Source organism: Alosa sapidissima, chromosome 8 (assembly GCF_018492685.1).
Source record: "Alosa sapidissima isolate fAloSap1 chromosome 8, fAloSap1.pri, whole genome shotgun sequence".
In the NCBI taxonomy this organism is placed as follows: domain Eukaryota; kingdom Metazoa; phylum Chordata; class Actinopteri; order Clupeiformes; family Clupeidae; genus Alosa; species Alosa sapidissima.
This window is the reverse complement of record NC_055964.1, coordinates 13,300,669-13,313,015: the sequence shown is the minus strand read 5'-3', so window position 1 is coordinate 13,313,015 and position 12,347 is coordinate 13,300,669. Positions and strand designations below refer to the sequence as shown.

General features: G+C 45.3%; 1 protein-coding gene across 3 annotated transcripts in view; it reads left to right on the top strand.

Moving 5' to 3' along the window:
* sv2ca (synaptic vesicle glycoprotein 2Ca) overlaps positions 1 to 12,347 on the top strand; it is a 38,422-nt gene that overhangs the window by 8,980 nt on the left and 17,095 nt on the right. For all 3 annotated transcript variants that reach the window (XM_042100077.1, XM_042100076.1, XM_042100078.1), the window contains exon 3: positions 9,351 to 9,531. In XM_042100077.1, the coding sequence (XP_041956011.1) occupies positions 9,351 to 9,531 (181 nt within the window). The remainder of the gene's footprint in view (positions 1 to 9,350; positions 9,532 to 12,347) is intronic.

Sequence of the window (12,347 nt, the reverse complement as noted above, 5' to 3'; positions counted from 1 at the left end):
AGTATTGGGGGATGGGGGAAGTGGGGGTGTGAATGAACTGAACAGGCAGTGTGTGATTATCACTGCATAATTCCAATATAATTATGCAATCATTATGCATAAGACGAACATTACGTTTTAATCAGCATTAAATGAGTTTTGAGAGATACAAGAAGCATGATGTCAGTAATATATCACGTTCAGAGATAATTACTGATTTACTTGGTAATAATTTATTTAATTTAACTTAATTTAAATTAATTTAAATGTTGTATAGACACAAGTTGGCCTTTGAAAATGTTAGAACATTTTGTTTTTGTGTTTAAAGCGTAGCTGCTTTTAAGATTTAGTCTGTGTGAAGCACAAGATTGAAACAATAGAAGAGTTTGGATGAAAAGCAGACATGGATTCTGAAGATTGGTTGTGGGATTGAGTCCAGTCATTTGATCAAACTAGCGTCAGATCAGAGGGCATTAAACTGATGTTGCCCAGTGCTTAGAAGTATAAATGAATTAAGACCACCAGTGCCTTGCTCTCTCTCTTTCCCTCCCCTTCTCTCTCTATCACTCCCCTTCTCTCTCTATCACTCTATTCCTACAGTATCTCTCTCTTTCGTTCTTTTATGCCAAGCTCGTCCTGGGGGAGCCTTGGGGGCATCATGTGCCATCCTTTGCCACGCTCTGCTTCCACCTCTTTTCATGCTCCCTCACTCCCTTTGTCCTCCCTCTGTCAGGGGCTTTTAAGACATAATCGCACGTGGCCGGCTGACCAGAGCCACCAGAGGAAGGTCCTCCTCCCCCGACCCCCTCTCTCTCGGGCCGCAGATCACCGGACCGGCCAGGCGTCACAGTTTTTTTTTTTTTTTTTTTTGAGGTCCCGATCGCCCACATGTAATAAATAAATAAATGACAAAACACAGGCTCTGAGACGTGACAGTGGATCACGTCCCCCTCCTGTTTGTTACCAGTGGAGCGTGAAAAAAGAAAAGGGAGAGAAGGGAAAAGAAAAGAAAAGAAGAGAAAAGGAGAGGAAGGGGAAGACACGCTTGCTGAAAGAGTGAGGGAGTTTGGTTGTGTGCTGTTCACAAGTGTGAGATCCATTCTTTCTAATCTTTGCCTCGGTCCCCTCCCAACCTATCTCTCTCTCTCTCTCTCTCTCTCTCTCTCTCTCTCTCTCTATTCTCTCTCTCTATCTTCTCTCTCTCTATTTCTTTCACTCTCTTCGTTCCCCCCTCCATCTGTCTAATAGGTCCTGCAGGGAATTATTGCTTTTGTTGTGGCTGATGGTGTCATCGTCGCCAGCTTTCCCCCCTGTGTGCAGCGCTCCAAACGGCACGCCTCATACCCCCCCCCCCCCCCCCCCCTCCCCCATCACTCTGCTGAGAGTGAGCTCTCCAAATTTACAAGCATGACTTAAGAGAAATAGACACAGTTTGGTTTTTTTTGTTTTTTTTTTGTCAGATTCGTCACTGAAACAGACCGAAAGCTGTTCTTCGAGACATTCCAAATCCGTTTTTGTTATGTCTGGCAGCTGGTCTTTTGTCTTTGAAATGCACCAGAGTAGCACTGGCTCCACGGACCTCCAAGTGTTTTGCCCGTGGTGACTTGTTGCATAATGCGTATAATGAGGACAACAAAAGTGCTTTAACACTTCATTAAAATTTTAGGCTCCCTTTCTTGTCCCTGTAGTCCATCGTTAGGAGACAAGTAGGAATGGTTGTTACATATTTTGAGGTTTATTTTATATACATTTAGGTGATAGAGACACAACAGCTGATATCATCAGCCTTTAAAGTGTCAACATGTACTTTAGTCAGTCCACCTCAGACAAAGCTACCTGTGTATAGCTAAAGATAAAGAATTGTATCTACCGGTACTCATACTAAAATATCCACTTTGGAATCAAACACAGTGTCCATGTAACTGCAGAGTTTTAAAACCAGATCTCTCAGACAGTGTGAGATGTTCCTCTGGCCTGCGTCTGACTTTGGGCTTTGGACTTTGGTTCTGGTCGTTTACCTTGATGAGATGACCGCGGAGACGTGCCTAATCATGAGGGCCGTGTGATTAATATGACCTCTCCTAATTGCCCTCTGCCTTTACTCTCTGTGCTCAATTATGCCATTGGTGAAGATGGCCTACTGAGCTCTGGGGCTCCGTTTCTGCCAGAGGAGACACCCGCCCCCCCCCCCCCCCAAATAAAAACGTATGCTAAACCACAAAATCCCTGAAGTGTTTGTGGGATACTGCAGTGTGGTCAAACTGTGTTTTCCGTTTGGACCTCATTTGTCTTGGGCCCAGAGTAGTATTCTTCATGAAGGTGTTAAAGGTGTCTTTGTCTGTTAAATCACTTTCAGGTGTTTTGCTTTTGATCCCCCCATCCTTTACCTCTGCTCCCTTGGAACCATTTTGGATCATTCTGCTTTGTGATATGTAGAGAGAAAGAAAGAGGGAGAGAGAGAAATCGTGTGTGAGAAAGACACAGAGAGAGAGAGTTTCAAAAGCCAACATTTTTTGTCGTGTTTGCTGCTCTGTTTCAGTATCTTGATTCACAATCACCTTAACATAAGCTCAGCTGGCTCTGTGCATCACAGAGATTCTTTGATGAGCTTCAACTGACCTGAAGTGAACTGATGCAGTGATTGAAGTGCAAATGCACCTATTCTCCACTCTATTAGTTTAGTCTACTGATTTCTCTGTGACATTACCTAGACAAACTGTCGCTTGAGGCTGCCTGTGGCGCGGGTCTGTCTGGACGGTCACTGACCTGGTGTGGACTTTTGCCAAATCACTAGGCCGGTGTGGTGAAGGGGAAGAGGAGGAAGAAGCTCTTTTTATCTAGATTGTTTTGCTCAATTGGTACCACTTTAGTGCTTTTTTCCTCTTTGATTTTTTTCCCTCTTTCTTCTGCAAATAAGTTCACCCTCCATCAGCGAGCTTTTACAGTTAATGTCCCATATTATTATTTATTCCCGCCTGCGTGGAGTAATTAATTCACACCAAACCACACAAGCACACACACACACACTCTCTCACACACACACACACACACACACACACACACACACACACACACACACACACACAAGCACACACATAAAGTGTGTTTTGCCTCAGCTCTGTGGTGTGTTGGTATGCCAAACTTTACTTTTTAACCCAGCAGTGCCATCTCGGAGCAGAAATAGCACAAGTGGAAGGAGATGGGGGAAACAAGGCGGGCAGCGGATGTAACAGTGTTACAGGAGAGCGATAGGGATTTGAATGGGATGGATGACTAAAACGTTGATTGAATTACAAAATTGAATTAGCGGCTAACAGGATCCCATAGGAATCTTGCATGCTGGAGGGGATGGTGGAGGAGGAGGAGGTGTGTGTGGGGGGGGGGGGGGGGTTACAGGGGTGAGATAGAGAGTGAAGGGGGAGGGGGTGAAGAGCACTGGGAGAGGGGGGGAGAGATAGAATGAAAAGAACAGATAGAGGGAGAGAGAGAATGAAAGGTAATAATGAGAATGAGAGAAAGAAACAAATGAGCTCTGAGGCAAAAGGAATGTTCATTCTAGGATCTAATTTCATTGTGATGCATCTTACAAATGCTTAATATGATACAGCAAGTATGTCACTCAGGTCAAAAATTCATCATCAAATAATATATAATTATATATATTTGCCGTCCATGGTGGAATCCCCCAGTAACGCACACAGATTAAATCTTCTTGAGCATGTCTGCGGTTTCCCACCCGTGTAGCGTGGTCCTGCAATGCTGAACACAAGTAACTAGCGTCCATGCCACCCGCCTCTGTGTCAGAGCGCATTGTGTATACAAATGAATCATCCCGTAATTGTTTGACATTTCAGGAGAGATTGAGGCAGATTGAAAGTGATTTTGACCGTGATGAGGTGGACAGGGATGAGTGTGATGATGAGGGCTTCACGTCGGGATTCTGGTAGGCTACCCTTGGCTAGCCCCACTGTACACTTTTCACACATTCGGCTTCAACTAGGAGTGGACATATAAATAGACATTAACACCACAAAGGGAGTTCGTGTGGAGACAGAGAATACATTCTTTCTGTGTGCACACATGCATTTGCTCTGTCTCAGTAGTGGACATGTGTTGCTGCCTTCTGCAGTTCACTGGCACTGTGCTGTGTTGTTCTAATCACTGTCACTGTAAGAATGCTAAAAAACACGGCATTAATGCACTTCATTTTTGTAACCTTACCTGTACTAAAACCCAGTGTTTGACATCTCTGTCAGCACTGTGTGTGTCTGTGTGTGTGTGTGTGTGTGTGTGTGTGTGTGTGTGTGTGTGTGTGTGTGTGTGTGTGTGTGCGCGTGTGTGCGAGCGTGCTTGTGTCTGTATGAGTGTGCAAGCATGAACAGAGGCACTTCTCCACTATTTCTTACACAGATAATAAAAGACGCATTGTGTTGCAGTCTTTGAGTGAAAGTGAGTGGATTTGAAAAAAAAAAAATCTTGGATTACATCAACTGTATCCCCAACAGCATCCAAGTATCATATATTATCCTTTCACTTCTAATTATCTGATAATGTGGAGTGGCAAAGCTTAGACTCTCTCTCTCTCTCTCCCAGTCCTTATCACAGTATCTTCTATCATCTACATTTTTATTTTACCATCTCTGCCTCTTCCCGCATCATTTCCTGCAACCCCCCCCCCCCCCCCACACCCTTCCCTCTCCATCTTTCTCTCTCCCTCTCTCTCTCCCTCTCTCTTTCTCTCCCTCCCTCTCTCTCTCCCTCCCTCTCTCTCTGTCTCCCTGTGCGCTAGCAGCCAGCTGGCAGTCTCTCAGTGCTGTGCAGACCCAGGGCAGCTGAGCGTGCCTAAACTGCAGTGGAATCTCATTGCACTACTGCAGAGATTATTTCAGCTCTCTCATAGCTTGTGTGTGTGTGTGTGTGTGTGTGTGTGTGTGTGTGTGTGTGTGTGTGTGTGTGTGTGTGTATATCTGACTGTAAGCTGTACCTGCTGAATTAAATATTGGCTTGTAATTCCCATCACCAAACGGAGCATAATTTAACATGCAGGCGGTTACTGTCTGTTGTGTCGCTCTAACTTTCATCTCATTGCATCCCACCGCACTTGCATCAGCACACACACACACACACACACACACACACACACACACACACACACACACACATATCTGCACAAAGAACACATTCCTAACTGGTTTTATCCATAATGAATAGGTTAGGCGGTTATGGCTGATGAGGGTACGTAATGTAATATGCATGGCAGTATTTGGGGACACCTTACCTAATGTGCACTGTGAGACTTTGCACAAAGCTGTGTGAAAAAGCAAAGTGAGTGGCCAGGCCAGCGCATGAGCTGTTTAAACAGTCAAAGATGAGGCTTTGCAGGACGCAGTGGTGGTGGTGGTGGTGGTGAGAGGCGGGGTAAGACCAGGCTGCTGTTAAATAGTTTTCTCACTCTCTGAGGGAGAGAGAAAGAGAGATAGATGGAGAGAGAGATGGAGAGATGGATATGTGGAGAAAGGGAGAGAGAAAAGAAAGAAAGGGAGAGATGGATATGTGTAGAGAGAGAGAGAGAAAAAAAGAAGGAGAGAGGGAGGAGAGAGATAGAAATGAGGAGAGAGAGAGAAAAGAGATGGGGAGAGAATTGGAGAGAGAGGGAGACAGAGAGAGAGAGAGAGAGATGGAGAAAAAAGAGGGGGAAGCATCAAAGCGTGAAATCAGAAACGAGGCCGTGATGCAGCTCAACGTTTCCGCCGCTCTCTTGGGTGCCCTCACAGGATCTGACAGCGCAAAACCCCCCCCCAAAAAAAAAAACGCAGAGCGCTCCTCTCTCTCTCTCTCTCTCTCTCTCTCTCTCTCTCTCTTTCTTTCTTTCTTTGTCATTCACTCACTTCCTCTCTCGCTCTCACTCATTTCCTGCCCCCCCCCTTGTTTATTCTTTTTTTTGTACTTCTCTCCTCTTTGGTGATCATTAAAGACAGTTTAGAGGCGAGGGAAGTTCAGTGTGGAGGTAGGTGAGGAATGGGAATGTGTAGGCTTGATTACTCTCAGTCTTTTACCGCAATCCCCATGCCTGCTGTTTTGCATCTCATTTGCCTAAAAGGATCTCCCTTTAACTTTTTGGACGTGATCCTCGAAGCTCTGTTGTAGGTGATTGTGTGTGTGTATGTGTGGGGGGGGAGTCTGTAATGGAGTCTGTAGTGTGTGTTTGTGAGAGAGAGAGAGAGAGAGAGAGAGAGAGAGAGAGAGAGAGAGAGAGAGAGAGAGAGAGAGAGAGAGAAGAGATGGAGGGAGAAAGCATAAGAACGGGTAAAGATAAAGAGTGTGAGAGTGCACATGAGGGTGTGTGCAGTTAGGTTTATGTGAGTGTGTGCAGTCGGTGATGAACATGGTGGTTTTCCCATCTCTCCGTCTCTCATTGTGGCGCTGGGTAACGCCGCACCGTTACGTGTGCTGTGTCTCCCCTGTGGATGGCTTTCACAGGGCTTTGTGTGCTGCGGAATTGATGATCTGTCCTCTAGGGACCTGCTGAGAAAACACAATCACTTTTTGTCCTCTTCTCCCCCAGCAGCAGCACCCTAAATCACCCAGCAGCCCCCTCTTCCTCCCCCTCTTCCTCCTCCTCCTCCTCCTCCTCCTCCCCCTCTTCTTCCCCCTCTTCCTCCTCCTCCTCCTCCAGCATCACACAGGCTCAACCCCAACACACCACTCCCTCCCCTGCTGTGTCATTGCTCCTCTCATCACCCCTGTCTCTTCCCCATTTGCCCACACCACACCACACACACACACACACACACACACACACACACACACACACACACACACACACACACACTCAAACACACACACACACACACACACACACACACACACACACACACACACACACACACACACACACCTCTGTCTCTATCTCTCTTTCACGTACACACACACATGCACACACACACACACACACACACACACACACACACACACACACACACACACATCATCTTGTCCATCCTCCCTGACACACATATGTACACTCGCATCACCCAACCTGCGGCCCCTTTATATATAGATCACGAATGACCTGAAGGAAAACAGCAACACATCAACCCCCCATGGTTCCATTCCAGCTCTCCATTAGAGACCAGTCAATGTGAGCACTCCAGTGTGACAGCCATTAAGTCCGCACTGCACTGCACCGCAGCAGGCTAACTCACCCACTCGGCTGTCAGTACCGCACCACAGAGGCTAAACTATCCCGCCGCACATTTACGTAGCGAACCCACTACGCGCCGGGCAAAAACTGCAAGTGTTGTTGTTCGGTGGGGGGTGGGGATAGAATGACATCATACACTACGGAGAAGTTTTACCCCTCTCCCCGCCCGCCGGTGTTCACACACACACACACACACACACACACACAGACACACACAGACACACACTCCCTCCCCTCTGGTCAAAGTGGTTTTGGTGGCACCTCTCGTCTATAGCTCTGCAGTGCTTCAGCACCATCGTCACCACACTAAATCAACCCAGTGGCACCGGAGCGTGATGGTAGAGGAGGTCAAGGTCCCTTGATTAAAATAGCCTTGGAACAGTCCCCTCCTTCCTGCGCCCTCCTGCCGTCCTGCCGAGGACATTATCAGCTTTCTCTTGTATGCAGTACATTTTTCTTTTCTTTTTTTACTTCCTTCTAAAGATCATGGCACACATTCAGTCACTGGTGCAAAAATCTGCCTGTTCTGCAAAGGCAAATGTGGTTTATGTGTGTGTGTGTGGGTGTGTGTGTGTGTGTGTATGTGTGTGTGTGTGTAGGTGTGTGTGTGCATTTGTTACTTAGACTGAAAGTGTGTGTGTGTGTGTGTGTGTGTGTGTGTGTGTGTGTGTGTGTGTGTGTGTGTGTGTGTGTGTTTGCAAGAGTCACTGTGTATATACAGTATGTTTGTGTGTGTGTGTGTGTGTGTGTGTGTGTGTGTGCTGCCTCCGAGTGTCGATTCCCAGTTCCCCATACCTCTCGGAGTGCTTTCTAGCCAGCGATTTCCCCTACAGTCTCAACAGAGCCCACTCTCCTGCCACACCAGCAAAACCACCTCGCTGTGATGTCTAATAATTGCTGTGGTTGCTCATGAGCAGCCGTTTGTAAGTGCTTGGTCACCGAGAGGGAATAAAGAGCTGCAGACTCTCCATTTTACTGAAGAAGTCGACAACGTGACGCAACATTATTTCAGATTTTTAACTGGGAACAAACCTCCAGCATTTTCTCGCAACCACTACAAAATGCTACCAAGCCACATTGCTTTGTCTCTGTGTTTTCTGTCAAGAGTAAACATACGGTTAATTTTTTTCCTTAACCCTCATTTCCACCCAGAACTACGCACACTGTGGCCACGGTGGTGACGTCAGAAGGCACTCTGTCGCTGCTTTGCATCACCTGTCTCCCCCATGTAATTAAATTAATCAGATCGATTGCCTTTCCACTCTCATCAGTATTCACCCATCGCTTTTAGAGGAGCAATTCCCTTTGCTTTGCTGTGCCTTACTCAGGGAAAGGTTTTCTGCCTTGTCCACAGACTTTCTTTTACTCTCTCTCTCTCTCTCTCTCTCTCTCTCTCTGTCTCTCTCTGTCTCTCTCTATCTGTCCCTTTCTCTCTCTCTTTCTCTCTCTCTGTCTCTCTCTCTCTGTGTCCCTTTCTCTCTGTCCCCTTGCGCATGCCTTTGTTTGCTCGGCGCAGTGATTCAACACCTCAAATGCTAATTGACCCTGAGCAAGTGTCCTGAGTAAATAAAAAAAAAAGCTAATGAAACTCTGACAGGAGTCCTGTAGGCACAGGGCAGGATGGGGGGATATGGGGGCATATTATGGTCTTATAGGAGTCGGCCAAACGGGGGACGGCAGTCTGGGGAACACTTTTATAACTCAAAAAATGTCCTTCAGTTCGAAGACTTAGGACAGGCTTCTGTTTGATTCTTTGCTCTTCAGAATTACTGTAAGACTTTCACGTTGTGTGAATAGGGCCTTTTTAGTGCTACTGCTTTGCTGCAGGGACAACGAAAAAAAGTCTAGATTCTGTTTTGTGGTGTGGTGTGGTGAACATGGCTCTTTAAGACAGACAGGTCCCTGCAGAGTTAATCAACAACTCATGGATGTGAAAACAAAATGTTGAATAATTGTGATGCAACACATTGCAACACATCTAGTGTAACAAGGGAGAAAATTGATTGATCTTATATGTAAAATGTGATGAAAAATTGCAACATGTTTTCATTTTCTTTTCTTCTGTCCTTTTGGTTCTCTCCCTTTTCCTCTCTAATAACACTGATATTCTTTCAACTTTGCACTCATCTGGCCTCCCTGTGTGGGGTCTCTGTGTGTCCCTCTCCAGGTAGCATTGTGTACCTGGGCATGATGGTGGGGGCGTTCTTCTGGGGGGGCATGGCGGACAAGGTGGGCCGACGGCAGTGCCTGCTCATCTGCATGTCCATCAACGGCTTCTTCGCCTTCCTGTCGTCTTTCGTCCAGGGCTACGGCTTCTTCCTGTTCTGCCGCATGATCTCCGGCTTCGGGTGAGTCAGCCTGTGACGTGCCGTGCCGCACCGGACGGCACCGCCACTCTGCTCCGCCGTCTTCGAGAGCAGCCTAACTGCCCGCCGTACTGTCTGCAGGCTTTTCCTTTTGTCTCTGCTGCAGTTGTTTTGAGGACAAGGAATGGTGCAGCTGGTGTGCTGCTCCTTTTCCACGACAAGAGGTGTAATTCAGCAGAGGCTCCCTTCTTCATCCGAGCCCTTATGTAAAACTTATATAAGTCCTGGTTTATTCAGCTAGCGCCATGCGTTATTGATGATTTTTATCATGTAGTACAATAACAACAATATTATTATGGTGGATTCGTATCTCAGTCCTCACGGTTATAAACATGACACAAAAGGAGACAGGGGAATTTATTTCCCATGCAGTGGTCACGCCGTAGTCAGAGGCCTAAAGTTGGCTTTGTGTAGGAAACCTCAGATTAAAAAAGAAATATTGCCGGTGTGATTTGTGTTTATATTTTTTGTTTTTATTTACCAACTAGTTACTAAATTATTCATTTGTGAGGTAGCTGAGGTATTTAGGCTTAATGCCATGTAAAGATAAGAATCAATTAACAAATATTTAACAACAACTAACTAATATTTCATGCAAGACAAAAAAATATTGTATAGAGTGATAGAGTTATTTGGACACAACCAAATAAAACACAACCAAACAAAAGCAAATGAAATCCCTCGGTGAGCACGGAGTTAATACCATGGCTAGTCTGTGGTTTGATATTGTGATGAATGGCATGGGAACTCACTCCTATCATGTCTCCTCTAAACGAAAATGCCCAGCTTTTGCCTTAGATAATAGACTTTTTCAGCCAGACAATGCATTACAGCTGCCTGCGATCGATAGCCCCTGTGCTGCTGTTTTTCTGCACTCCCACTATCTGCGTCAGGCCCGGACAGTGCCTCAGGGACACTAATTAAACTACTGGTGGCTCGAATAAAGATATCGGCACAATGGCGTTGGTGGACACTTGTCATTTGAAGGGCCTGTATTGTGTTGTGTTTTGAGGGGGCTTCTTTGTGGCGAGTGGGAGCAGGCAATGTGCTAATATTGGGCTCAATAGAATGACAAATGTTAGCTTTACGAAATGGTTGTTTTAACAATAGGGAGTATTAATATGGGAATCTTACAGCCTTTCCTCCAGCTGTTTTCTACAGTGAACGTGAAAGCATGGAAAAGCTATTACACTCACCATATTTGCATTGTTCCTATTTGTGTGTTAATAATGCTGGTTTGTTAATGATGCACCACCCTGTTCTACTCAGCATAAGAGAAACGAAAAAATATATATATTAACATGCATACAACTAGTGCAAATCTAAATCTCCTAATTATCAATATTTTGTGTTTTTAACAATTTATTCGACAATTAGCAACACGCACTCAAATATATATAAAATGTATGTTATAAAATATGTCATTTTATAGCGTAATGATAGCCTGACGAGCCAGACCCACATTAAAATGTAGGGTTTGGGCACTCACCGTTCGCAGTGCTCAGTCCGAGGGGCGGGATAATCAGTTGTCTTTCAAATTCCCTCTGCACGCAATAGGACAGCGGCAGCGCTATGAGTCCCATGCGTTTCCCACCAGCGGAGCTAGTTGGCTAGTTCAAACGTTTGCCAACTTAATAAAAGCTTAACTCGTGTCACACTGTTCGCCAACAGCAACATCCATCTTATTTGTTTTCAAGTAGCAGGGAATTCAAGCCAAACCGTTGCAACTCTGCCATCAATCATTATGTTAAGCCCACCTAACGACTCTATACACGATTTCATTGGCCTGATTGAGTTTCGATTTCTGGAGCTCACAAGCCAATGGAGAGTTGCTAGACTAGCCCTGGCAGCAAAATAATTTGCTGCCGCTAGGGGCGCGTCTAGATTTCTTGGCTAGCGTAATGACACTTTCGGCGGAATGACATTTTGAAATTACCTGTTTACTGTAATATACAGTATGAAGAAAATGCACACCTATCAAATCTATACCCAACTGACTACATTGTGACATCTGACCATTACCACTTTTTACTCATAAAACATGCCTTTAAAGGCCTGGGGCCGTATTCACAAAGAATTTTAAGGCTAAAAGTAGCTCCTAAGTGGCAAATTTAGGAGCAACTCCTAAAAATAATGGGCGTGTCACTCCTAACTTTAGGACTCCTAATTTTTTTCACTAAAAGTAATTCACAAAGAAGTCGAGAGGACTCCTAACTCACTAAGACCTATTCACAAACAGCTTTTTGTGGCATTTCACGTTGCGATGTTTTGAAATGGGTATGCGCAACAGGAGCTTCCAACCCCGAGGGAACAATTTTGCATTGTAGGCATAAAAGGGATGCTATAACGCCACCAACAACAACCAAAACTACTCATTGTCAACATGTAAATTAAATGTAACGTTTCATTGTGAATCAAATTAAAATGTTCTCCTCTTTGCAAACGTAGGCATATGGTGACAGATTAATTTAATAATGTTGCAAAGATAGCCTAGCCTACTGCATCAATCCGTAGGCCTATGTTTTATTAGGCTACTAGGCTATTTGTTTTGCCTTACTGTTTATTCATTTAGGCTAGGCCTTTTTATTCAGTTATTCATCATCTTCCGTCCTTCGCACTACTTGTGTAGTGCACGCATTCTCAGACCTGTCACCTGTCACTCATCATCGTAAGGGAGGTGTCACGTTACAATCAGCCAATCAAGGTGGTCACTTCAATCAAGCTCGTGCATGAGTAATGACGTCATCCATAGCAACGAAGACTCACTCTTAGTTTAGGAGTTGTCATTTTTCCTTACA